We start from the raw sequence: 27,643 nt of genomic DNA on the forward strand, positions 1-27,643 counted from the left end.
CTTTCTGTGGGCCACACGATAAACTTCCTTTTGTTACATCTTCAGTGAAAGAGAAAATGTGAGGCCTTGCCCCTTTACCGCATTCACCAGGTTTTATATCTTGTGCTGCATTTGCTCCTCTTCCTCCACCTCCTCTTTCTCTGTCTTTTAGTGTCCGTTTATGATTGAGTACTTTCTCTTCCTCAGATAGTTTAGAAGGTACAGGGTACTGCCTTAGGCCAGAGGCACTAAAAACTGTAGCTGTATGCTACAGTACAGCCTATCCTGGGGGCTCACTCAGAGCCATATGTTTGATTTCTGCTCTCCTTTTCGTCTGGAGCAGTCTGTTGGTCTTTGTTACTTGCCCCTGATATTTTAAAAGACTAAAGGCAGCGATTTTGTGGCCTGTGATGTAATTTACATTTTTTTTTTTTTTTTGCTTCCAGTAAGTTTGAGGTTGTATGTGTTTGGCAGGCTGGCTACAGAAGGGAACCTGTCCTTGTTGTGACTGTGCAGACTTGCCCTATATTGCTGAGCTTAGCTTTAATTAGCTTCTGAATTAGCCTTCCTCTATGCTCTGTAAACGCATTGGTTTACCAAGTTGGTTTTCGGTAGAATTCTATATTGGTCTGCCATTGGGATCCATGGACAAATATTTTTTCATGTCTCCCCAGGAAAGACTTTGATGACTTAGATGAGGCAGTGTCTGCCAAGTCTTTCCTACAGCTAGCCTTATCCACTGTCTGTAAGTTGTGGTTGGGAAGGAGCTCTGTGTGAGTGTCCCACTTACTACATTAGCTTCTTACCATTCAGCACTGATATGTCCAGTTACATTGTGCCTTGTGTATCTGTCGGCTCTTACCTGTTCATTTACTTAACATTAGTCAGCTTTGTGAGGTTTTTCAATGAACTGTCATTCCCATTATTTAGTTTGATGTTAGATCGCATCACGATTGGTCAGAGAGGGCCTTCCTTTTGGCTTCTGTGTCCATTGAGAGCTCTCCAGTGTTCTTTGAATGTATGCTTATTTCCTATACTCAAACTCTTGTTTGATGTGACTTGGCCTTTTCTTGTGTAGCTCTTGGGTGGGTCTTCTCTGGAGAAGTCTTTAGTCCCTTGGAGCACAGGTGCCAGGGCCTGCTCTCCCATTGCTGTGAAAAGGTTTGAAAGAAGAAAAGGCTTACCTTGTCTCACCAAGTCAGGATTTGAGCCACAGTTTCTATGCCTCACCTCTTCAGTATTCTGTCAGCAGTGTTATCAGGGCAGAGAAGGCCTACTTGTCTCCTGGCAGCTGGGCAGAGAGGAAGAGCAAGGAGCTGAGGTCCCAAAAATTACTACAATCATTAACCTTTCCTGGGGAGACATGAAAAAGTATTTTCCCATGGATCCCAATGGCAGACCAATATAGAATTCTACCCAAATCCAACTTGGTAAACCAATGCATTTACAGAGCATAGAGGAAGGGTAACTCAGAAGGATGTGAGTGGCCTCCAAGTTGTATTACTACTGTGCCCCACTCCATGTATCAGTGCACCTTCCATGTCTTATATATGCTAGTATTTCCTAAGATCATTTGTAGCTGCAGAAAGGCAGGAAGGAGCCTTGGCAGGAATCCCAGATGAGACTCTGACCATCCCTTCCATTATAATTGCAATGACCTGGCTACCAATGTTCTGCTTTTAGTGGCCCTGGCTACTGAATGACCATATTCTCTATCTCAAGTTGGCCACATGCTATGCTTGGGAGGAAAAGTGCTATATAACTTGGGGTACTTTCCAATGACCTGATCAGTCTTCTAGGAACACCAGGAGATTGGAAACCAACCACATCTTTAACCATGGCCTTTGAAGGACATGTAAGATTATGGTGGTCAGTAATTGGTTTGAAAGAAGAAAAGGTTTACCTTGTCTCGCCAAGTCAGGATTTGAGCCACAGTTTCTATACCTCACCTCTTCAGTGTTCTGTCAGCAGTGTTATCACGGCAGAGAAGGCCTACATTGTCCTTAATGCAGATCTGTGCCTTCTTCTGGGAATTGCAAAGAGGACAATCAAGGCACTGCTGAGCCTGCTGGGTTTTACTAAGGGTTCCTATTAAAAGATTTTTGGAAGGCAGTATATACATATTATATCTTTTTTTCTTTTACTACATTCTATTAGAGTTATATGGTAGTCAAAAGAGAAATTGAATATATATGAATGTTTGAAGTGATTTCTTTTGTAACTCAGGGGCTAGCCGAGACCTGCTCCTGTAATACTACTAGCCAGGACATAGGACACTTAATGGGAGGGGAGGCTATCTGAGGACTTGCCATTCAGGGCAAGGTCTCTGGATTCTAATGTTCATTCATTTTGATGAGGCCTTCTGGCTGCCTCGTTACTCAGAGAGGAAGAACATGATATTAATATCAGCAGTGAGGTCAAATCAGAGCCTGCAGAGCAGCCATGGTCCCAGTTGTCACAGCAGATGTGACATGAACTGAGGCACTAGGCATTAGTGGTGATTGAGCTGCATACAAATGCAGACCTGCCTTTGTGGAGCTCTGTGGTGAACAGAGTACTCCGTGGCCTCTGAGTGTGTAATAGCAGGTATAAGCAGAAGTAAAGTGGGATGGGCAACATAGCAGTGAGACCTGGAGAAATAAATGGCTTCTGAGTGGAGTAGAAAGGGGGTAAAGTAGTGGGTCTTCCAGGTATGTGTGTGGGGAGAACGGGGTATGTGTAACTAACTGTAACAATCCCTAACTGAAGGAAAGGAATTGGATTGAGTACAGAGAGTAGGAGAGCCTGGGGCTGGATTTAGGTCTTAATTCTTAAAGCAGTGGGAGCCACTTGAAAGTTCTGATGAGGACTGGAGAGACTGATCAGTAATTAAGAACACTGACTACTCTTCCAGAGGTCCTGAGTTCAAATCCCAGCAACTACATGGTGGCTCTCAACCATCTGTAATGAGATCTGATGCCCTCATGTAGTGTGTCTAAAGACAGGTACAGTGTACTTATATATAATAAATAAACCTTTTTTAAAATTTTTTTATTTACATTTCAAATGCTATTCCCTTTCCCAGCTTCCCAGACATAAGCCCCCTATCCCATCCCCGTCCCCTTTTTCTATAAGGGTGTTACCCTCCCCACCACTCCACCCCCAATATTCCTCTACACTGGGGGAGTCCAGCCTTGGCAAGACCAAGGGCTTCTCCTTCCATTGGTGCCCAACAAGGCCATCCTTTGCTACTTATGCAGCTGAAGCCGTGGGTCAGTCCATGTATAGTCTTTGGGTAGTGGTTTAGTCCCTGGGAACTCTGATTGGTTGGCATTGTTGTTCATATGGGAATCTCAAGTCCCTTCAGCTCTTTTAATCTTTTCTCTAATTCCTCCAAGAGAGATCCCGTTCTCAGTTTGCCTCTGAATTTTTTTTTTTCCCGCCTCTGAATTTGACATACATGCTCTGGCTGTGTCTCTCAGGAGACATCTATATCCGGTTCCTGTCAGCATGCCCTTCTTAGCTTTATTAATCTTATCTACTCTTGGTGACTGTATATATATATATATGGGGCACATAGAGGGCAGGTTCTGAATGGCCTCTATGTTCCATTCAGTCTCTGCTCTAAACCTTGCCTCCATATCCCGTCCTATGGATATTTTTGTTCCCCCTTTTAAGAAGGGGTGAAGCATCCGCATTTTGGTCATCCTTTTTCTTGAGCTTCATTTGGTCTGTGGATTGCATCTTGGGTAATTCAAGCATTTGGGCTAATACCCACTTATGAGTGAGTGCATACCATGTGTGTTTTTCTGGAATTGGGTTACCTCACTCAGGATGATATTTTCTAGTTCCATCCATTTGCCTATGAATTTCATGAAGTCATTGTTTTTGATAGCTGAGTAGTACTCCTTTGTGTAAATATACCATATTTTCTGTATCCATTCCTCTGTTGAAGTGCATCTGGGTTCTTTCCAGCTTCTGGCTACTATAAATAAGGCTGCTATGAACATAGTGGAGCATGTGTCTTTTGTTACATGTTGGAACATCTTTTGGGTATATGCCCAGGAGAGGTATAACTGGGTCCTCAGGTAGTGCAATGTCCCAATTTTCTGATAAACCTCCAGACTGACACCCAGAGTGGTTGTACCAGTTTGCAATCCCACCAACAATGGAGGTGTGTTCTTCTTTCTCTACATCCTCACATCTGTTGTCACCTAAGTTTTTGATCCTAGCCATTCTGACTGGTGTGAGGTGGAATCTCAGGGTTGTTTTGATTTGCATTTTCTGTTGACTAAGGATATTGAGTATTTCTTTAGGTACTTCTCAGCCATTCGATGTTCCTCAGCTGAGAATACCCCATTTTTAATAGGGTTATTTGTCTCTCTGGAGTCTAACTTCTTGAGTTCTTTGTATATTTTGGATATTAGCCTTCTATCAGATGTAGGATTGGTAAAGATCTTTTCCTAATCTGCTGATTGCCGTTTTATCCTAATGACAGTGTCCTTTGCCTTACAGAAGAAGCTTTGCAGTTTTATGAGATCCCATTTGTCAATTCTTGATCTTACAGCATAAGCCATTGGTGTTTTGTTCAGGAAATTTTCCCCGGTTCCCATGTGATCGAGACTCTTCCCCACTTTTTCTTCTATTAGTTTGAGTGCAACTGGTTTGATGTGGAGTTCCTTGATCCACTTGGACTTAGAAGCTTTGTACAGGATGCTAAGAATGGGTCGATTTGCATTCTTCTCTATGCTGACCTCCAGATGAACCAGCACCATTTGTTGAAAATGCTTTTTTCCATTGGACAGTTTTAGCTCCTTTGACCATAGGTGTGCGTGGGTTCATTTCAGGGTTTTCAGTTCTATTCCAACTGATCTACCTGCCTGTCTCTGTGCCAATACCATACAGTTTTTATTACTATTGTTCTGTAATACTGCTTGAGGTCAGGGATGGTGATTCCTCCAGAAGTTTTTTATTGTTGAGTATAGTTTTCGCTATCCTGGGTTTATTTTTTATTCCAAATGAATTTGCAAATTGCTCTTTCTAAGTCTATGAAGAATTGAGTTGGAATTTTGATGGGGATTACATTGAATCTGTAGATTGCTTTTGGCAAAATGACCACTTTTACTATATTAATCCTGCCAATCCATGAGCATGGTGTGTGGGGGGGGTGTCTTTCCATTTTCGGAGATCTTCAATTTCTTTCTTCAGAGACTTGAAGTTCTTGTTATATAGATCTTTCACTTGCTTGGTTAAAGTTACATCGAGGTATTTTATATTATTTGGGACTATTGTGAAGGGTGTAATTTCCCTAATTTCTTTCTCAGCCTGTTTATCCTTTGAGTAGAGGAAGGCTACTGATTTGTTTGAGTTACTTTTATACTCAGCAATTTTGCCGAAGTTGTTTATCAGGTTTAGTAGTTCTCTGGTGGAACTTTTGGGGTCACTTAATTATACTAACATATCATCTGCAAATAGTGATATTTTGACTTCTTCCTTTCCAATTTGTATCCCTTTGACCTCATTTTGTTGTCTGATTACTCTGACCAGGACTTTTGTTTTAGGATGAAATGTTCTATAAATATCTGTTCAGTTCACTTGGTTCATAACTTCTATTAGTTTCTCTATGTCTCTGTTTAATATTATTCTGTTTCCATGATCTGTCCATTGATGAGAGTGGGATGTTGAAATCTCCTACTATTATTGTGTGAGGTGCATTGTGTGATTTGCTTTAGTTTTAGTAAGGTTTTTTTTTTTTTTAAATGAATGTAGGTGTCCTTGTATTTGGAGCATAGGTATTTAGGATTGAGAGTTCACCTTGGTGAATTTTTCCTTTGATGAATATGAAGTGTCCTTCCTTATCTTTTTTTTGATGACTTTTGGTTGAAAGTTGATTTTATTCGATATTAGAATGGCTACTCCAGCTTGTTTCTTTGGACCATTTGCTTGGATAATTGTTTTCCAACCTTTTACTCTGAGGTAGTGTCTGTCTTTGTCTCTGAGGTGTGTTTCCTGCATGCAGCAAATTGATGGGTCCTCTTTATGTATCCAGTCTGTTACTCTTGTCTTTTTATTGGAGAATTGAATCCATTGATGTTAAGAGATATTTAGGAATAGTGATTTTTGCATCCTGTTATTTTTGTTGTTAGAGGTGGAATAATGTTTGTGTGTCTCTCTTCTTTTGGTTTTGTTGCAAGGAGATTACTTTCTTCCTTTTTCTAGGGTATAGTTTCCATCTTTGTGTTGTAGTTTCCCATCTGTTATCCTTTGTGGGGCAGGATTTGTAGAAAGATATTGTGTAAATTTGGTTTTGTCATGGAATAACTTGGTTTCTCCATCTATGTTGAGTGTTTTGCTGGCCATAGTAGCCTGGGCTGGCATTTGTGTTCTCTTAGGGTCTGTATGACATCTGCCCAGGATCTTCTGGCTTTCATAGTCTCTGGTGAGAAGTCTGGTGTAATTCTTACAGGTCTGCCTTTATATGTTACTTGACATTTTCCCCTTATTTTTTTTAATATTCTTTCTTTGTTTTGTGCATTTGGTGTTTTGACTATTATGTGACGGGAGGAATTTTTTTCTGGTCCAATCCATTTGGAGTTCTGTAGGCTTCTTGTGTGTTTATGGGCATCTCTTTCTTTAGGTTTGGGAAATTTTCTTCTATAATTTTGTTGAAGATATTTACTGGTCCTTTGAGTTGGGAGTCTTCACTTTCTTCTATACCCATTATCCTTAGGTTTGATCTTCTCATTGTGTCCTGGGTTTCCTGGATGTTTTGGGTTTCGATCTTTTTGCTTTTTGTATTTTCTTTGACTGTTGTGTTAATGTTTTCTATGGTATCTTTTGCCCCTGAGATTCTCTCTGCTATCTCTTGTGTTCTGTTGGTAATGCTTCTATCTATGACTCCTGATATCTTCCCTAGGTTTTCTATCTCCAGGTTTGTCTTCCTTTGTGCTTTCTTTATTGTTTCTATTTCCATTCTTAAATCCTGGATGGTTTTGTTCAATTCCTTCACCTGTTTGGTTGTGTTGTCCTGTAATTCTTTAAGGGAGTTATTTATGTCTTTCTTAAAGTCCTTCATTATCATCATAAAATGTAATTTTATATCTAAATCTTACTTTCCTGGTATGTATCCAGTATTTGCTTTGGTGTGAGAGCTGGGCTCTGACAATGCCAAGTAGTCATGGTTTTTGTTACTTACGTTCCTGTGCTTGTCTCTTGCCATCAGGTTGTCCCTGGTGTTAGCTTGTCTTGTTGTTTCTGACAGTGGCTTGACCCTCCTGTAGTGTTAGCACTCCTGTAGGCCTGTCTTCTTTCAGCCGGATTTGGGAACAGAGTTCTGCCGTTAGGTATGTACGTGCTCCTGGTGACTGGCTTTCAGCTCTTGGTGCAGGCAGAAACCCGAAGGGTCCTGCCCCTGACTGCTCCTAGGTCCCTGTGCCCAGGGGACACAGATGGCACTAGGAGATTTCCTCTTGTGTTGGGAATGTGGGCAGAGAGAAGTCTCCTCTGAGTTCTCAGGAGTGTCCACACTTCTTAGGATCCAGCTCTCTCTTCCACCGGATTTGGGTACAGGGAGCTGTGTGACCGGTTCAGTTTAGTTCATGGCGGAACCCAGCAGGTTCCTGCTGCTGACTACTCCTATGTTCCTGTATCCAGAGACACTATGCAGTTTCCTCTTGGGCCAGGGATATGGGCAGAGGTGTGCAGAAGTGGCAGACTGTCCTGTGGTCTCAGCGTTGTCCGAACTTCTGGGTCTAATAAATCTTTTTAAAAAAAAGAGTTCTGTTGAGTCAATGGTCTCACTTTGTTTTGCAGGCTTAAGAAAAAAAAAAAAACATACTAGGAAAATAGAAAACTGGCAGTTATTTTGTTTGTTTGTTTTCCAGATTCTGGAAAACCCCGAATCTGGAAAAGGTTGAGTTCTACTTAAGCATAATAGGACATAAGACATAACCTTAGTGTTGAGGTTGTGCTAAATAGAAACATAACATTTTATCTGTCTCCAATCTTCTGTTACTTTGGGAAGTACCAGCCTGACAGAGAGTAGCATACCTGCCATTAGTCCCAGGCTGATGTAGAATGTTCCACATTCCCTTCTTGTTCTCTGGAGGTGCCTATTCTTGACCCTCTGTTTTCTATTGCTCAGGATGCTCCTGTTCTGGGAGCCCTGCTGGTGTTTCTGCACATCTCTGTTCTGCCTGTTGACTAACTCGAGCTTCCCATGCTTTAGAGTGCCAGCTCCTACCTGGTCCGCTCTTTGAGGAGCTTTCTGCCTTCTCACCATTTTTATCACTAGAACCTAGGACAGTTTCAAGGGCACTAGAAATACTTCAGAAACTTAAGAGATATAGCTGAAAATGTCTGAATAGTTGGCATTCTTGTATCAAAGCAGAGGTGCAGCGGACATGGAATCTCTCTAGAATGTGTGAGAGTGAACAGGATAGTTGTCCCTTCGCCTTGTCAGTGATACTAGGAAGTGAGCAATACAGAAGCAGGGGCTGGAATAACATTGATCTGTACCATTAATCTTTGTAGTCACCTTCTCCTGCTTTTCCCTTCAAACTCCTTTTCATTGGTTTGCTGAACAGGATATTCTCCCCACCCCCCACCCCCCCCAAGCTGAGGACTGAACCCAGGGCCTTGTGCTTGCTAGGCAAGCGCTCTGCCACTGAGCTAAATCCCCAACTTGAACAGGATTCTTTTGTAAGCTCTGTTTGCTGCTTTTGAACTTTAAAATGCTCACATTTGTTCTGGGGAGAGACATGCCACAGTTGACCTGTGGAGATGAGAAGACCTGTGGACGTTGCCTCTCCTCTCCATCATGTGGGTCTCAGGATAGAACCTAGGTCATTAGGCTTGCCATCAAAATACCCTGCCCACAGAACCTTCTTGTGTGCCTGCTGTTTTCAACTTTGAAGTACTAGATCTATCACATTTGCTAGTTTGAAACTGTTACTTAGAGGACACAGCTCTGCCCTGCTTGGTTGGTTCTGGCAGAAGCTGGGTTTGTAGGACAGTCTGGCAGCACCTAGGCATAGCGTAGGTGGCTCAGATGCAGGTAGAACTGTGGTCTTTGAAGGTATATAGGACAGGACCATGGATAGAGTTCTGGGGGAGACTTGGTCACATGGGTGGGGCAGTGGGTAATAGGCTTGCACTGGGCAGGCCTTGCAGGAACAGAACTACCCCTGAAGCCTCAGCTCTAAGTTGGAAGAACCAGTTCACAGCCCCACTGCTTAGGAAGCCTCCGTATTCAAAGTGCCCAGTATCTCACTTCTAATTCATTTTCATTTTCTCCTGGTAGATTTGTGCCATCTGCCCTGGACAATGTTGTTTCTTCTCATAGGCTTAGGTTTTGGTGGTTTGTTTTTTATAATTGCTTTTTTTTTTTTTTAAAGACTAGCTAATTCTTCTCTCATCTAACTAATCTCAGAACGGAGGAGTATTATAAGATAAGCATCTGAATAACTGCCACATTTTCATACGGTAAAGTAGAACATGTGCTAAGTGAATCCCCCATGAAGTGAAGCCCAGTAGTTAGGTCTGGCTACTCAAGTAGCTTTGTCTTTTGGATTTGGTTTGTAGTTGCTCTCTGCACCATTATCTGAAACAATGTTGCAGTTGTCTGTCCGCAGTGTACTTGCTGGCATGTAAACATGCCTGATGAACGTTAGGTGTTCTCACATTCCACAGCAGCGCCTGGGGCAAGGAGGTTAGGGCTGACCCATCTCTACCCTGTCTCTCATGTAGTTCAGCAGTGTGCAGAGAAAAAACAGTTCTACACATATGTGTACTTAGGAACTTTACATAGCTTGCATATTTTTTATTGTGCCGATCCCAAACGAGCCTCCTAGAGATTGCTGGGATAGGCTGTATTGTTGTCCTTAATAGAAACCCGTGCAGCAAGGGCTGTGGCCTCACTGTCATCTACACTGCTGGTGACAGCGAAGTGTGGACTTATCAGAAGGAGAATTCATAAGAGACTGCCCTGGGACACCACGCCACTGTCCTTCTGTGTGTCCTGACAATGTTATCTGTCCTTTCAGTACTGAGTATCAAATGTCTGTCATGAGTACAGAAATTAATTTAATGTCACCTGAAGACATGCAATTAATCTTTTAGAGGTTTTCATAATACCTTTACAGAAAGAGTTGCCAGTTTGGCGGATTTGGATTTTGGGGTTTAGAAGAAGATAAGGAAAATTAATTTTTCATCAGGGTTAATACAAGCTAGCAGGGCCACAAAGGCTGAGGAAAATGATTGGGGAATTTGTCAAGTGTTGTCACTCCAGAATAATGCTGCTTAACGCCTGATAGGTATAATCAAGGGCTGAGGTTCTATGGAGAGGATTAATCAATTTGCCTGCTAGTGAATGCAACTCAGCGATACCACTTCTTCATGGGCTTTAAGGAATGAAAATAAGATTTGATCTGTCAAATTGCAAGAAGCCGTGACAGTGTCAATGGGTATTTTTATCTGTACATTTAAACCATTTGTTATAAGTAAATTTGTCCTGCTAATGTTGATGGCCACAAACCTCATTTTTTGTAAGATTAAGCTGATAAAAAGTATTCCCTGAGCTTACTTAATTCAGATAGGAATTTTAAAACCAAACATTATAGTCTAAAAGGACATTTTTATTTTATTCATTAAAAGACAATCATTTTAAAGCAATTTAACAATATGTCTCTACCTGGTGGTTATGATGGCTACAGCTTCTTCCCCTCATCTGCTTTGGATGAACTGCTGTGCCAGAAGTTACAGCATGCACCATGCTGCCTGGGGACTGTTCTTCCTGCACTCTTGCTTTTTCATCGGAACACCATCTGCCATCTACTCGGGGATCCTAGTTTGCTTACATCTCAAAAACAGATTTCCAAGATGCCTAATTTGAAGCAACAATATTTTAAAACTTGTGTGACGTAGAGACTAATAATTACAGGTCCTTTTTCAGTGCTAGAACTGGGTGTACAGGTCACAGCAAGCAAGATATAGGGTAGATTTAGTTTGTCTTGAATCTCACTCAGGTCTGTTTATGTGCATGACTATAGATATAACAATGAGTTCCTGGCAATGCTCATTATCCTATCCATTGACCATTTTCTACTAGTGTTAATCCAGAGAGCCTGAAATTAGCTTTCATTGTGCCAAAGTCCAGAATGACCTTTCACCTAGTGGAAGCTTGTGGAAAGGCAGGCTCCTCATAGGCCCGTGGTTCTCAGAAAGGGCTGTTGCCCTCTGCCTGTCAAGAACTTTGAGAAGTTTTTATTCTTGAGGGACAGGAGATGCATCCAGGTAGGCAAGGCGTGTTCTAAGTGCCTACATTTTTTCAAAATATAGGTGATTCAGAAATAAAAAGTGAACCCACGTGGTGGTGGTGTGGGCCTTTGAGCCCATCACTGGGGTGGCGGAGACATGCAGATCTCTGAGTTTGAGGCCACCCAGGGCTACAAAGAGACCCTGTCTCAAAAACATAACATAAATAAGTAAAGGAATAAATTAATATAATTGGTTATCTCTTTTTGTACTACTAGAGAATTTCCATGGTAAAATGTTTTTAAATGTAAGTACATAGCCACAGATTGTAGGAGCCAGTGCCTCTCAGGCTGAGGCCTGGCTGTCTACAGCTGTATCACGTTATGGTTAATTAAGAGTTGAATCACCTTGGTGTGAGATGCTTTTTCTGTCTTCCTGGAGTGAACTGCCTAAAATCTTGATGGTTTTTGGGTGTTTCTGAGGGTGTAGGTGCCTTTTACTTCTGATGTTGGTGGCTTTGTGGTCAGCATAACATGGACCTCCCATTCCCATTTTTTCCTGAAGGAGAGACTGGACTAGGGAACATTTTTACCTTAACACTATGGTAGAATCCCCTGGGAGAATGGAGTTTTTATATGAGAAATGTCTCTTTGTCAGTTCTTTGTCCTTGCTCCTTGGAGCTCTAGTCTTTGCTCCTTGGGTTTTGAACCACTTTGGGTATGTTTTTGTGGAATTGGTCCATTTCATGTAAGTTGACTGATATGCTGGCATAACGTTCATAACGTCCTTTTCACTGCTTTGAGCTACAGTGTTACGGTCCCTCAGTTTTCCAATTTGAAACACTTGCCCTCTGCTCATTATTTTTCTAAGTCAGGATAGTTAAAGGAGTGTAGTGTTTGCTGTTTTATAGTAGCCTGTGGGTCTGATAGAGAAGTGGCTTCTCTGAATTTGTTCTTGATTGTAACCTTCATTGTACCCTTCCTCCTTTGTTTAGAAGTGGGGCTGGTTCCTCTTAAGATCTCAACTTGTTCTTGGGTCTTTCCCACTCCTTTTTGAATAACTGTGATATAGTTTAGTTCACTTTAAGTGTTTTCTTTTTTCTTTTTTAAATCATTTCTTACATGTCTTCCTTAGTTCTGGGCTGGGACTGCATAGCTTAGCATAGCCTTTCAGGTCACATTCTCCTCCCCCCCCAGCCTCCAGGCACCCTGAGGAAAGCACCTGGGCTCTTGGTGCTCTTTTAATCTTCTAATAGGTTCACAGCCCCAGAAGCTTGTAGGTTCTATGGGTCCATCCATACAGCTTTGTCCTGGGACAATTGCTGGGTCCTTTGGGGGAAGGCAACACTTGGTCCTGGCAAACAGTACTCTGCCCCAAAATGCTTGTTAGGCAAGTCTGTGAAGTTCTAGGGAGACCAGACTTGCCAGTTTCTACATGCTGCAAAGGGATCAAAGCTCTGCACCCTTGTAACTAACAGCTTATCTTTCCTTGGGTCACAGGTCATACTGCTTTCCTTAAAGGCCCCTTTCTTCCATTAAGTGGTCTCTAAAGATAACTTAGGAGAGCCTTAGTCTTTTTTCTGTGGTTATAACAAACTACCAAAGGCTGGATGTGAAGAGAGGTTAATTTTGGTTCTTGATTCCCCAGGCTGGGAAATTTTAGAGCACGGCAGCCAGGGGCCCAATTGTGGTGAGCTCTTCATGGAGGACAGTCAGACATATGCTTGCAGAAGAGAGGTGGGGAGGGGAGAGATGTAAGAGCCCTGGTGCCTTTTGACAGCTTTTGGCATAACTAACTCATCCTCACAGAACCATGTTAATCACTTCATAAAGGTGGAGTTCCTGTGACCAAAACACCTTCTAAAGGCCTTAAGACCTTTCATACTACTGCACTGACAGTTAAACTTCAGAATGGCTTTGGTGGGGACAAACTATAATCCACCTCTATAGCTGGATGGGAATGGGAGACTGATACAGACATGTACCTCTTTTGAAATAATTTGCTAAGTCACCACCCATTACCCTCATGACTGTAGCCTGTGTGGGAAGGTTACCAGCCATCACCTGGTCTGTGCCTCTTCACGTCAGGAGGAGTACAATACACTTACCACTTCTCAAGAGCCTGCATAATGCATAAGATTGCATAATGTAGCATCTGTCCCGCTCACCAGTCAGTCTTTGAAACACTGTTGAAAACTGCAGATTGCCCATAGGCCCCACCTACAGACTGTCTTTATGCTATTGCTTGATAGTGCAGTAGACCCAGGGGCCAACCTGACATGGGCATACCTTACGGTCCTTGTGATCAGGAGCAATGGCTCCAGAAAGATGACCAGAAACAGGTTGTGGATGTTTCCAAAGATCTTAGCTAAGCACATGTGTTACTTCTCTGGCATTCACTGGCTGTGAAACCTGCTGGTGGTGTAGCTCCTCAGTGTAGCCTGGAGCCAGGCAACTTCTTGGTTCCTGGTGGGTTTGAGCAACAATTACAAAGTTAAGACTGGTTGTCAATTTTCAACAAGAGTGTTCTTGGCAATAAAAAAATGAAGTAGTTTTGCAGTGTAACCAGTATGAATTAAATAGTACTTGTGTTTATTGCAGTCTCTTTGTGGATACATTCGTTAAAAGAAAACTTAAATGTTTTAAATTTCAAAAATACTGTATTTAAAACCTTGATCGCTGCCCAATGAGAAGTTTCCCTACTGGCTCCAGGGAAGAGGCAGATTTGGTATTATGTCTGAAAGGTTCTGCCTCAGGCTCAACATTAGCAGTGATGCCAGTGCCTGACCAGAACAGTGGGCAGACACTGATCTGCCTGGTGCCTTGTTGATTTCAGCAGGGAGGAGAGAGCGATGGTTTTTCTCACACAGAAGGACAGCCCCAGCGGCTTCCACAGCCTCCGGACATGAGACAGCAGCCTACCCGCAAGGTGACACTGACCAAGGGAGTTCCTCAGCAGCCCCAGCACCTTCCTGTGGGGCCCCACATGTACCCGGCTATTCCTCCAGGGATCAAAAGCATCCAGGGGATTCACCCAGCCAAGAAGGTACTGAAGTGGGAAGACCCCAGCCTCTATAACTCTACTGGTTGAGAGAACTTGGCACTAGGTGGTTCTTTCTTTCTTCTCTTCTCTTTTCTTTTCTTTTCTTCTTTTTTTTTTCTTTTTTTCTTTTTTTTTTTGGTGCTTGCTAATATTCACATTAGTAAATGAGCCATTATCTTAGTCCTAGTGCAGAAAGTCTTTCCCTCTACTCATTTACTATGGTGGTACAACTGGAGTGTATGGCCATCCTGTACCATGGAACAGCCACTGCCCAGTACCACACAGCACTGGCACCTCTATTCCTCTCACCCGTAGTAGGAATGTTCCTAATGGTGTGAATCCCAGAGGTGTGCTTGTCCTGTCTAGTCACCCCTCAGCTCAAGGAACAGAGACAAGGCCCTGTGGAGGTAAAGATGTAGGTGAAGGGCATCTCCTGTGAGCCAAGCCTGCCAAGTGGGAGGCCTGGAGCCTAGAGGCTCCCTGTCCCTTCTTGAGGAAGCCAATCTAGTCATGTTGCAGACAGAGAGTGTATGCTCCTCAGCTCCTGGGTGGGGGAGAGGCAGCTTTCTAACTGTCAGAAGTGGGTGAACAGAAAGAGACTGTTGCGGGTCCTGCCCCTCTTGAGACGTGGGGTCTGCTGGTACAGTGTCTGTTTTGCCTGTGTGTGCTCTGCTCTGCTAATGAGGTAGGAGCCCATAGATGCTCTACTGCTACAGCAGGCAGATGTACACAGTAGTGTTAGGTCCAGCAGTAAAGGTGGAGCGCACAGACTGCTCTAGGGTACATTTCCTTTCAGACCCAGCCTCTGGCTATATGAAGAACATGACTTTAAAGAATTAAATGGGAGCTTGCTAGAGGAGCTTTACCTTCAACTCCTTAGCTCTCCATTAAGGGACCAACGATGGTCTCTCACTTGCTAGAACTATTGTGAGGCTTTTAAAAAGAATTTATATTTAAACCTAGTATCTGACTGAGATCTATTCCAGAGTGTACACAATATGACTTTCTGTGAGTCCTTGAACCCCTCATTTCTCCAGACTGTGCCTTACTGGGATGGTAGTGAGCTGATGTAGATGGATCTCTAATTGTGTTCTTCTAGGTTTGCATTCCTGTAGCCCACACGTATTCTGAGCATCACCTCTGGTTCTGTGCCTTTCCTCGTGAGCTGGTGGGGCATGGTGGACAGATCCTTTAAACCAAGCACTGGGACAGAATTAGGGTAGGACATGGCTGAGGTCCACTGTCTGCACTTCTAGCTAGACAACTGTGGAATTAGGTATTCTTTTTTTAGTTACCTCACCAGTTGAAAATGCTAGAAATGCCAGCCATCTAGTCTTTCTACAGTGAAGCTCTTCACTATGGTTCTGAAATGTGGGTAGCTTTAAAAGATGGTGCTTTCACTGGCAGATTGGTATATCACTTTGTGAAAGCTCTGGAGGTGATTGTCACACTGGCTAGATGGGCTCTTGTTTCGAGGCTTGAGGATGATAAATATAAACCTCACCACTTTGTGTCGAATCCCAAATGACACGTTGTCACAGTTGGAGATTGGCCTGGGCCATCGTGGGAGAAGTGTGTGTTTGTAGCAGTTAGGATGGGATACGGCCCTTCCCTGTGCTGATTGCTGTCAGTGCCGTATCCTGAATGGAAGTGATGCCAGAATCCCTTCCAAACACCTGCAGAATTCTGGGGCTGCCATTTCGTCCTCATTCTACTTGCTGGGGTTGCCCTATTAGGCCACCCTCTAAGAAGATTCAGTGACTCACAGCATGTCCTGAGGGACCCTGAGCCCATTCTTGCTTTTGTACTTTATTAGCCACTACAGGAAGAATCTACGCAGATGTCAGAATGCATCTTCTTTGTCATTGCCAGGCCATCATGCATGGACGAGGCCGAGGAGTGGCAGGTCCCATGGGCCGGGGACGACTAATGCCAAATAAGCAGAACCTTCGTGTGGTGGAATGCAAGCCACAGCCCTGTGTGGTATCCGTGGAAGGCCTGTCCTCATCCACCACTGACGTCCAGCTGAAGAGCCTGCTGATGTCCGTGGGGCCCATCCAGGTGGGTCGTCTTTACAGAACAGTGGCCATTGTGTGTTACATTTGTAGTAAGATGCTACTCAAGAGGAAAGGTGCTAGAGCTTGCCTCACAAGGTTTAGAAAGTAAATACTCTAGTAGAGCAAATTGTCCTTTGAAGTCTATCCTAAAGTTCACATGTGTACACATACCTATATGGTTTTGTATCGAATCACATTTTATTTGTGATAATTTCTCTAATTTTCAAGTAATTAGCCTTCTTATATTCTGAAGCTGTGTCACACACAATTCTGGTGCTCTTCTTAGCATTTGCCATCAGATGTAGCGGTAACTTACACTTTGTGGTCATGTCCTTTAAAAGTGACAAGTCTGAGCTTGTTAGCAGTCATATGAAGGATGGAGACAGACGGCATTCCATGTGTGCTGTGAGCAAGTGCTCTGACCCTACAGGTGGTCTTCAGAGTTGTACGTGACCAGTAGAAAACGCAGGCTCTACAGGGAACGCTAGATTTCTGAGCAGAACAAAGGGCTTTCTTTGTATCTTAGTGCTTCAGATTCCCATTTTCAACTGCATGTGGTAGCTCACGCCTTTAGCGCTAGCACTGGGGAGGCTGAGGCAGGAGGACCTGTGAGAACGGTGCCAGCCTAGTCACAAAGTAGGTTATAGGCCAGCCAGGGTGATCTAGGAAGGACAGACATACGTCTACTTTTAAGTGTCTGTAAGTGAGGAGAGGAGAAAGACTTCCAAGACTGGGCCTGGTGTTGAGGTATTTGAGTTTAATTACAGCCACCTTTATCATGAAATTCTTAGAGGTCGCTGGACTTACTTTAGTCTTTTATATTGAGAGATTAATCTTCAGGCTTTAACTACTACTCTGTTAGCTGTTTGGAAACACTTTCTCTTTCTCTTTGGCTTTAGCTGCTCCATCGGTGCACACCCGTAATCCCTCACAAAGAGAGCACAACTGAGCTAGCTGCGGTGTGTATTGAGACTGTCTAAAAAGGTGCTTTCTGAATATTGATTGTAGTATGGGTTATTTGTAGGACAAAATTAATAACAGAGGATTATAGATGTGTTAACATATAGTTATTGCAACCAGAGAGTCAAAATAAGTACTAGTTGAAGATTCTGAGTTGCACAATGGCCCAGACTGTCCAGATTTTAACGCCATTAACGCACTGTGGCCCCAGTGCTTGCCGAAAGCTGGCATTTCTAGTCAGGTCTTGTGAGGATTCTCACTTTCTATGCTTTCTGCACTGAGTGTGAGGACAGCTCTAGCACTGTTGCCGTGTTGCTCTAGCTTCAGCCTAAGTAGTCCTGGGTGTTCTCTTGACTTTGGTGATCCTCAGCAGACATGGTGAATGGGATTTTGGAATTACTGTAGATCTCTTAAGCGGCTTATCCTTGTCTTCCGTTTATTTGCCATGTGTGTGTGTTCTAAAAACAAAGAATAATTGTATTTTAAATAAAGTTGTTTTTTTTTTTTTTCCTTTTTCTTTTTTTTGGAGCTGGGGACCGAACCCAGGGCCTTGCGCTTCCTAGGCAAGCGCTCTACTACTGAGCTAAATCCCCAACCCTGTTTTTTTATTTATATGAGTACACTATAGCTGTCTTCAGACACACCAGAAGAGGGCATCGGATCCCATTACAGATGGTTGTGAGCAACGGTGTGGTTGCTGGGAATTGAACTCAGGACCTCTGGAAGAGCGGTCAGTGCTCTTAACCACTGAGCCATCTCTCCAGCCCTTAAATAAAGTTATTGTGGTCACTTAAAATCCCCAGGGTAAGGAATGCTGCTATTGATAAATGGCATATATATGTTATGCTAGTAACATGCCTACCCTTTCGATGAAATAGAAGCTTCAGTGCTATGTGCCACCCTGGTAGTCCCTCAGGGTCTGCTGGGCTAAGGCCTGTTCTCCCTGGAAGCAGATCACTTAGTTCCTACTGGTCTTAGGTCAGGGTAATGGTTTTGAGTAGGACTATGTGAATATTTGTTTATTTATTTATTTCTTTGGCTGGTTGGTTGGTTGGTGTGTCCCTCCCCCCGCCCAGGACAGGGTTTTTCTGGGTAGCCCTGGCTGTCCTGGAACTGACTCTGTAAACAAGGTTGGTCTCAAACTCAGACTCAGTGCTGGAGAGATGACTGAGCAGTTAGAGCATGTATTACTCTTCAAGAAGACTAGAGTTTAATTCCCAGCCACAAAACGTAACTCAAAGCTGCCTGTCACATCTGGGCTTCTTAGGCACCCTTACACACACAGAGAATTTTCAATAATTTTTTAAGTGATGGAAATGTGGTTCAAGAGTGTTTGATTTCTTTGGCTTAAATACAGTAGTCCAAGAAATGGTGTTAAGTAGGGGAACTAGGGTTCCAGCACTGTTAATCCTACTTTGAGAAGAAAGTGTGTTATTTCTGTTTGAAACACCTTGGTGTTTCAGAGTGAAATATAAGGTCAATGTACTGGGGTATCTAGCGCTCACTGGCTTAGTACCAAGTGTTGGCCAAGGGGATACCTGGTCTTGTAAGCCCTTTAGTCAAGACAGAGTGATGCTGAACATATTTTAGTACCCATCAGACCTGAGAATTGTATTTGGGGCAATGACCCCACAGACACTACTGGTTTCAGTTAACGTGCTTCTTCCTAACACTCTGCAAGTTCCCCCAGACCAAAGGAGACTGATGAACAATGGAGCAAAAGACACATGTGCCGTTAAGTCTCCTAGTGTTTCAGTCAGATAGAGAGGGTGCAGCTAGTTTAGACCTGTGAGTCAGAAAATCACTGAGAAGGTCCTCGTTCTGAGAGCAGAGCCAGGTTAAAGCTTAGAGCCAAGGAAATAAGTTCGTAATAATTTTGAGGCTCCTCTGTTAGAACAGATCTGTTTGCTAGACTCTACCTGAAATTATGTTCAGAAGAAAATTTTTACCCCATGAACCTCCAGTATCCAAGAACAAAATGTGACTCCTCCTCATGTGGCTCAGTAACCATGACTTCTATCCAGTACGGGTGTTGAGCCATAATGGTATATCTGGTATCTAAGAGCTGCCTCTAGCTAGATACTGCTTTTTCATTTTCTGTGTTAGCTTAGTCATTTGTTCTAACGACTAAGTCTAGTAGTTCTGTGGACTAGATTGAAATGCCTAGCAATTGTGAGTTTGTTTCTCAGTGCCACACTAACCCTCAAAAAGGCAGCTGGCCAGAGCTGTGAGATAACAGGCTCTGGGACCTGCCTTGAGTTAAGATCCCTACTTTGCCATTTCTCAGTGTGCATCTTTTGTCAGAGTTCTTACTTGGAAGCCAGTTCTGCTATGTCTGTGGAACTGAGAAAGAGCCAAAGCTTTGGAGCTCAATATGCCATTCTTATACAGGGCTCCCCTAGCACACCACGGCGCATGCCCAGAACTCATTTACGCTGTGGTAAACCAGGGTGGAGTGCCATTCTTTAGATGAATGAGGGCACTATTAAAGAGTTGCCTCTCAGAAAGGCACAGGGAAAGAAATTGTTTCCACCTGTGGTTACTTGTGTTAGGTGCCCAGGGAGACCAAGGAGAACTGGTGACCTGGTTTCACGTTTGAGTCAACAGCCTAAACTCCTATTCTATATAGAAACTTATGACGTGTTTTATTTTATGTCATAGTTGGCATTAGTTAATTTTCTTTGTTTTCTTCCCCTAGAGTTTACAGATGCTTCCCCAGCAACGGAAAGCCATAGCAAAGTTCAAGGAGCCAGCCCACGCACTAGCATTTCAGCAGAAATTCCACAGGTATCCTCTGCGTTCTGTCGTTGGTAACTGGGGAAGAGAAGGGCGCTAGGCTGGGCTGGGCTGGGCTGGGCTGGGCTGGGCTGGGCTGGGCTGGGCTGGGCTGGGCTGGGCTGGGCTGGGCTGGGCAATGGTGCAGAACAAGATCAGGTCCCACATCCTTTCTATAAACTTTGTGTTGTTTGGAGGGGCCCCTTCTACTTCCATACACCTTGGGATTTTTGAGCATCTGGGCCTCCTCCATTCTGGCTCGCTTCCACCCGCCTCGGTGAATTGCTGTCGTAAGAGCTTGTGTTAACTGTCTCTTCAAATCTCCACAGGCACATGATTGATCTGTCCCACATAAATGTGGCCCTGATTGTGGAGTGATCTTGAATGGGAGAGTTTGACCTCATGCTGCACACAGTGTGGAATTTCTTCAAGGAAGCTGTAGGTCGGTGCAGGATCCCCAGAAGTGCAGGTCTCTCCGGTCTGCAGTTTGCCAACTTGTCTGCGCACCAGCCAGCCACAGGGTGATTCCAAAAGAGAGCTATTTAAACTGGTGGACATGGGATTGGAGTCTGGTGTTAGATTGTTTTGAATTCTGTTGTCCACAAGAACTCTGTTCTCGTGTTCTTTTGTTTCCAAGTGCTTATAATGCATGTAGACCTTGTTCTTCGTGATCCTGCTGTGCGATTGATTGGTCACAGAGTTTTAAATTCAGGAAAGAATGTTACCAGCTCAAATTCCAAGGATTTTTTTTCCACAGCAAAGAATATTTGATAATGGTTGCACTTATCTTCAATACAGGCTAGAAAAGAGTTCTCAACCAGGCTTAACTGGAGTGGTCTCAGAAAGCCCTCACAGGCTCTGGTAAAACATAGGTAAAAATGGGTGATTATGATTGACATTCACCTGCCCTGGAAAGCCAGGGTGTGAGATGGGTGTCTGGGAATGGTGCCATGGAAGTGGCAATTCTGCTTCTTGTAAATACCTCCAAAGTGCCACCTGTCTCAGCAGAAACTCTCAGATGGGCACAGTGCTAGCTAGGCAAGCACAGGGCACTCCCGAGCCAGTGGCTCTGCCACCCTGCAGGAAGCCCTCTTGGCCTAGTTTCCTGGCATAGGTTGAGGCACAGCTTGGAGGGTGGTCAGACCTGCTTGGGCTTCTGCTTTTTAAATGGCCTAGCTCTGTGGCCTGTGCTGTCCTTGCTTTGATTGCCTCACTTTCCTTCGGGGCTCTGAGTTCCCTTCGGGTTGCCCTTCTATCACATGTGCGAGGGATGGATTTCTCAGCCGGACTGATGCTGCCCAAGACAAGTGTATCTGTCCACATTAGCCATTTTGGTTGATTCCAACAGGTGAGACTTGCTTTCTACAAAGCATCCCTTGGAAGTCCATGCTGGGTAGACATTGAACACAGTGCCTTATTATGTTTCCCCCATGAACAACGCTTCAGTGTTTGGGTCATACTCTAGAATGGACTGACACTAGGACACACTCAGGACTTTTTAGTTGCATTTTATACCTGTAATTTTATCTCACATATCTTAGTAGGATGGAGGGAAACAGAAGTCTGTTGTCATCTACTGTCGCTGGTTAATAAAGAAGGAGTTAGCGCAGGACTCGAAGCAGCTGGCTTCCACAGCTGAAGTTTTTCCTTTAAGTTTTCAATTAAGTTGCCAATGTTAACAACTGGAGAATGATATTTCCAGGCCCCAAGACACTTTGCATAGGATTGATTCTGAGATGACACCATGTGCTGGCAAGGAGTACTGGGGGACACAGTTGTTGTTTGAGTTTCAGGCAGTTGAGCTGAGGCATTCATAGAAGACCTTGTGGTATGGTGCCACCTCTGACCACAAAGCATCTGCCTCATCCCTGCTTGGTGCACGAAGGGCCAGCCCTGCAGGGGCTGTATCCAGCTCGGCCCTAGCCCATCCAAGTGCTATCAGCTGGTCGCCCACTGTCACTCCCACTCATTTCACCTGGACACAGGAAATGTTGATAGATATTTCGTTAAATTGGTGAGTTTAGTAATATGTTAGCTCTTGTTGGACAAGATAGACGCCATGTAAGGGGTTGAGGGTTAGGACACAGTAAAATGAATTACAATAATTTCACTGCTTTTTCAAATAGTTTTGAGTGCTGGGCCTTTAAAACCCAATTATGCATTTTTGTCGGAAAAGTAGGCACTGAAGCATTGAAGTCAGGTAAGGAAACATCCTCATCGATACCACTGTTCACCGAGGGTCTCAGGGCCACTTTGAGTGTGATGAGATACCCAGGAGCTTGTGTGTCCTTAACTGTCTGCACATGAGCTAGTTCTTTCTTATTGCAGTGTCCTGTGAGACCGGCTCCAAGCACTGTTTAGAACAACTGCTCACTCTGACCTTGCTATACATCCACTTAAAGTGGATCGTCAGACCTGGCAAGCCAGTCCTTAAGGCTTAGCTTCTGTGAAGGAAAGCACAGAAAGTGAAAGAAGCAGAATTAGAAAGAGCGCTCCCCACTTGCAGTGCCCTTCTCACAGTGAAGTCAGACGCGGAAGATCTGCTGCAACCATTATCTCTGTTCTTTGTGTATCATGCATTTAAAATGAGGTGGAGACGCATTAGCATACTGTGTAAATATGGACCTTTTCAGAGTAAAACGTTAATGGAAATGCTTTCAGCTCAAACAGCAACATCTTAGCTATTTGTTAGTTCTTGTTTGTTGTCTTATCAAAGTTTAATGGAGACACTTTCATAATTGTTGTTGTGTGTACATTTGATTTTCATAAAGATGGTAGTAAGTCAATGCATTAACCCTCATCTGTGTATTATTTGTTCACAAGTTCCAGCAGGTTGAAGGAACGACTCTCACATCTGTCCTGAGGTAGAGAGTAGGGGGAGGGGACAAGGTACTTCCCCTCTCTTCGCCTTGTTTATTTTGTGCTGTAATGACTGTGAGTTCACTTAGCTGCTTACCTGAACATAATCTTATGTTGCCCTTGGCTTGGCCACATTTGTTAAATCCTTATATTGATACTCTTCTTGAGGGGGAAATCTCACCTTTTCTTTTTCAAAAGAGATTCTGAAGCAACCCCCCACCCCACCCTGGCCCCCGCCCAATCCAAATAGGCAGCTTCTTGTGCAGGTCCTGTGCCCATGGCTTGCTGTGGAGGAGTGTGGCTGGATGGGGTGGGAGGTGGGTTTTCCATAACCATTTTCATCTGGGTAGTTCTCATGTGATATGCAACAGTCCAAGATGATTGTCTGAATCAGGATGGAGCTTAGGTCCTGCACCCATTGGTCGTTCCCCCCAAACCCCCACCAAGCAGCATTCTGCCTGAAGCAGGTAGAAGGCTCTGCTGCTCATGGAAGCTGGTAGGGAACTTAAAAGGCATGGGAGGGAGGACTGGACAGTGATCCAGTGGGCAAGGAGAGTTTATAGGCTGAAATGTCAGTGATGTACACTTCTGTTGGGACCCCAATGGGTGGTCCTTCACTTAGGTGTAGAGCCCCACAGATGGGTATGCGAGGGAATTCTCAGGGTAACATAAGCTAGGTGAAGGGTCTTTTGTGGAGAACTAGGCTTAAGGACTGTCCCTGTCTTCTGTCTTGGTTTTTGTTTGTTCGTCTTCTATTTCCTTGTGGCATTATTAGGAAGGTGAGCTTGATGTAGACCATTGACTGACGCTAGTCAAAGTGTAGGTCCTTGTGACATAAGAACACTAGCCCAAGAGGTCCATGCAGTAGTTAAATATTGGTTTTGGTCATCATTGGGTGCTCTGAGGGTCTTCTCTGTATCCTCTAACCCAAGACAAAATGCACGAGTCAGGAAGCACTTCCTTGTGCCAGAGCTGTGGGCCGCACTGGGGGCTCTGTTGCTTGCTGTTCCCCTTTCTGAGAATCGGCTTTAATTCCTACATCTGCTGTTGGACCCAGCTCTGGCTTTGCATCCTTACTCTCATGCCCAGGTGCTTCATTACTCAGAGAGGGAGACGAGGTCTAGGGCGTTATACCTTGATGTGCTCTGCAAAGAGGTAACTAACGGGACACAGGGTAGCCAAGAACAAAACCCCTCCCCACTAGAAGCCACTAGAAGTTTAGCTCAGTTATGGGAGAGCCTTAGACACTTGACCAAGTTTAATGATTCTGCAATGACAGCTGGGGTATTTTAAAGTTTACGATGAAGTGTTCCTTTTATAGTCATATTTAAATATAAACTTAGAAAGGCATTTAGCCTCGATTTATTGAATCCTAAGGATTTCATGTAAGGTTTTTTGCAACCTGTTTAGTTTTTGTCATTTAAAATGCCTAACTTCTTAGGTACACAAACCCATGGCTTTGTGTACTAGAACCAGAGCAATCCACTGATTCATATTGGATCCCAGGTATACCTCCTGCTGGTGCCAGGTGTCATAGGGACACTTGTTAGGGACCTTGCCTGACTTTCCTGGAAACTGCTGACCGGTCAGCTGCCTCTTTCTGTCATGTGTAGGTAGAGCGGGCTGGAAGAACAGGTACTTGCACGGAAAGAGCTCTTCCTTTCCCTTTAGACGTACAGTGGGAGAGGTTGTTAAGTGTTCTCGGTTCCGTTTACTGACTTTTCAAAGGTTTGTGGGAAATGCAGGTGATTTAGAGAGAACCTTGTCTAGTTTTTCCTACGAGTCAATAGGCGGGATGGACAGGTGCATGTTGCTGTGTTTTGTGTGGGAGAGTGTAGTATGCTCTAGGCCGCAGGACTTTTGGCTTTCTTACATGACTTTCTGCTAAACTGCTTTTCATTTTAAGGACACGTGCAGCGGAGGCTGGTTTGGGACTAACACATTTTGCATTTTGCATTGTTGTCTTAGAGTGCACACATTGTAGACTGATGGTTGCACCCAGCCCACACTGACTGGCCGCTGAGGAGCAGATAACACTTGTTCTTCACTTTTTACAGGTGTGGGATCCTGACCTGAGCTGTGTCCTCTGTGAGGACTTCCTTCCCTGGCTTTAATCCCCATGTTTAATTTTCAGGTGCAGCAGCGGTGCCACGTGCTTTCCTTTCACTGTTCTCTTCTCCCGTATGCGGCCCACTCCCCTGCCCTGGCTGGGATTCTGGTTCCCTCCTTGTGTTCTGCTTCTCTTCCGTCTTGTTGACACCTGAGGTGTTGTCACTGTTCCCCCATCCAGCGAGTCTCTGTTTGCATGTTCTTTCCCTTCACTTCTGTGGCTTCCATACCTGCAGTGGCCACTGATACTCACTTGAGTCAGGCTCCCTCTGGCAGGAGGGAGCATTGTGGATGTCTGCACCAGGGCCACTTGTGCAGTCTCTCTAACCCTTTTGCCTTGACAGGTCCTTTCCTTGGGATTTGCTCCTCCAGAACCTGAATGGGAGAGCTTGACCTTTTGCTTGTTATTTTGCAGTTTGATTCTGGGCCTGGAGATGCTGCCAGTGCCTTCCAGCTGTGGTCTGCGTGTCATTAACCAGCCCTCTCTGTTTTTGCCCCTCTACCTTTGCAGGACCCGGGGCATGGGTCAGTGTTAGTGGTAGCGTGCTCTCATTCGCTTGGAAGTGGTGGCCGTGTGGCCGTTACACTGCCCTTGCTGATATGGCCCTCGTCGTCGTGTAATGTGTGTGCGCCTCCCTGCTGTGCAGGCAGCTTGGAGTGCAGGCTGTGTTGCTGGGAGTGCGATGGCTGCTTAGAAACCACGAGACACCGCCTTGCTTTCCTCTGGCCTCACTGTTTCTGCCAGTCACGTGCTTTCCCGTGTGAGTGACACTGCCGTGCTTTACCCCCGTCACCCTTTGCGTTACTGCGTGGGAACTCTTGCAGGCTATCTATGTGAAGAATAACTGTGATGTAGATGAAAAGAAAGAAAATGTATTGTTGTGTGTATCATTTATGTGCTTTCAGAGCAAAAAAAATGTGTTTCAGCTGTACTGTAACCAAGAATTCTGTCAATAAAATATTAGAGGTGTTCCTGGCTCTGAGGAGTTCACTTCATTTTTGCGTCTGTCCACCCCACACAATACTCTGGGCTGTGCTTGGCCCTGGATGGGATTGGGGAGAGCAACACTCATCACGTCCCAAAGCTGTGACACAGTGTCTCCTTAATGGAGCCATAGAATCAGGAAACTTCACCACACTCTCTGTAGGTTCCAGGACCTGGGACTGACCAGATGATGGGTGTTGCTGTGGTCAGAGTCTGTCTCTCCTTAGAACTGTTAGTCCAATACAGGTCATGGTTGCCGCTGCTCCTCAGAGCTCTACAGGGAGGCACTGTCTGTAACACCTTGCAGCTGCTCTCCGTCTCATGCAGATCGTAAAGTCGTCCTGCTTATGGGTACTGTTCAAAGAGGGAAGCCAGACTGTTGTGCCTCATAGGCCAGGGGCTTCATCCTAGGCTGCATCTGCTCCCTTCCCCCTCCCTGTGTATCTCTCCCTGTGCCTGGCTCAACTACTGGTCTATACAGTAGTGCTCTTGCCTGCTCTTCGCCTCTGAGAAGGGAGTGCGTGTCACGCCTGATGCCAGCCTTCAGCTGTGGCTGTGAACGAGTCAGGTGCACAGGGGCCCTGCCCTGTTGGACCTGTGCCTTCTCCATCCGGCTAAGGCTGTGCGTTGACAGCAGGAAGAAGACCACATCCAGCCTCAAATTCTAAGATGCCCAGTGTAGGTCTTTTTTACATTTTGGCCTTCAGCCCAGCCTGGGGTACATAAAGGGCTGTATGTCCAAGTATAGGCTAGGGGACAAAAGCCCAGTGAGCCTTTCCAAATGTGTTCCTGGAGTGTGGCCATTCCAGTCCTGCAGGCTAGACACACAGGAGGCACTGTGAGTGGAGACCCAGCCTGCTCTGATGAGGGCCAGTGTGTCCTCAACATGGAGTGGTGGCTAAGGAATGGGAGCTTGGCATGTTAACATGATTTATTCTACTGACAAGTGCAGAAGCCTGGGGGCTTAGTCAAGAAGAGAATACTTCAATAAAATAAATTCCTGGTTCTCAACAGACCCTGAGCTGTGGAAGCACATAGTAGGAGGTTACTGATGGACCATGAAGGGTATCATTAGGTCTGTGTGTGGTGACCCCCTGTTTTGTCCCCTGAGCCCCTACATAGTACAGAACCCTTTTCATCCTGTGCGACTTGGGCTCTGTCTCCACTACACACCAGACTCCCTGAGCTGCCCTTCTACCCAGAGTGGATTTCATGGGTAAGGAATCATACAGGATATGTGTCCTGTTGTGGCTTTTCTGTCCTCAAGTTCCATTCATGCAGCTTGTTTCAGAAATTGCTTTTTCATCTACTGGTGGGCTGCACTTGGCTTCTCTGCCCATGTGTTGAGCTCTGAGTAGCTTACACCTTGTTACTGTGAAGATGCAAACATGAGGTGTCTTTAAATCCTGGACTCAGCGGCGTTGGCTGTATATTAAGTAGACGCTGGGTCGCTGTTCAGTCTGTGAGGAAGCACCATCTCAGTCTCTGCAGTGACTGCGCCATTTTGCAGTCTCACCCGTGGAGCCCAGCTTTCCCACATTGTGCTTCCAACTGGTTCATCAGCTATGCCTCCATGTCAGTAGTTTCGATTTTCATTCAATGAAGCTGAATCCCTTTTGTGTTCACAACTATTTGTGTTATGTTA

The 27,643-nt window shown here is 44.6% G+C and overlaps 1 protein-coding gene across 6 annotated transcripts in view; it reads left to right on the forward strand.

Moving 5' to 3' along the window:
* Rbm33 (RNA binding motif protein 33) overlaps positions 1-25,991 on the forward strand; it is a 107,246-nt gene extending 81,255 nt beyond the window's left edge. For 3 of the 6 annotated variants that reach the window (XM_032907182.1, XM_032907180.1, XM_032907183.1), the window contains 4 exons: positions 14,047-14,256; positions 16,126-16,314; positions 19,969-20,057; positions 20,375-25,991. In XM_032907182.1, the coding sequence (XP_032763073.1) occupies positions 14,047-14,256; positions 16,126-16,314; positions 19,969-20,057; positions 20,375-20,423 (537 nt within the window). In that variant the 3' untranslated portion in view covers positions 20,424-25,991. The remainder of the gene's footprint in view (positions 1-14,046; positions 14,257-16,125; positions 16,315-19,968; positions 20,058-20,374) is intronic. The other 3 variants (XM_032907186.1, XM_032907181.1, XM_032907185.1) reach the window with 2 other exon arrangements.
* Positions 25,992-27,643: the final 1,652 nt, after the last annotated feature.

The sequence above is a fragment of the Rattus rattus genome, chromosome 6 (genome assembly GCF_011064425.1).
Source record: "Rattus rattus isolate New Zealand chromosome 6, Rrattus_CSIRO_v1, whole genome shotgun sequence".
Classification (NCBI taxonomy): Eukaryota; Metazoa; Chordata; class Mammalia; order Rodentia; family Muridae; genus Rattus; species Rattus rattus.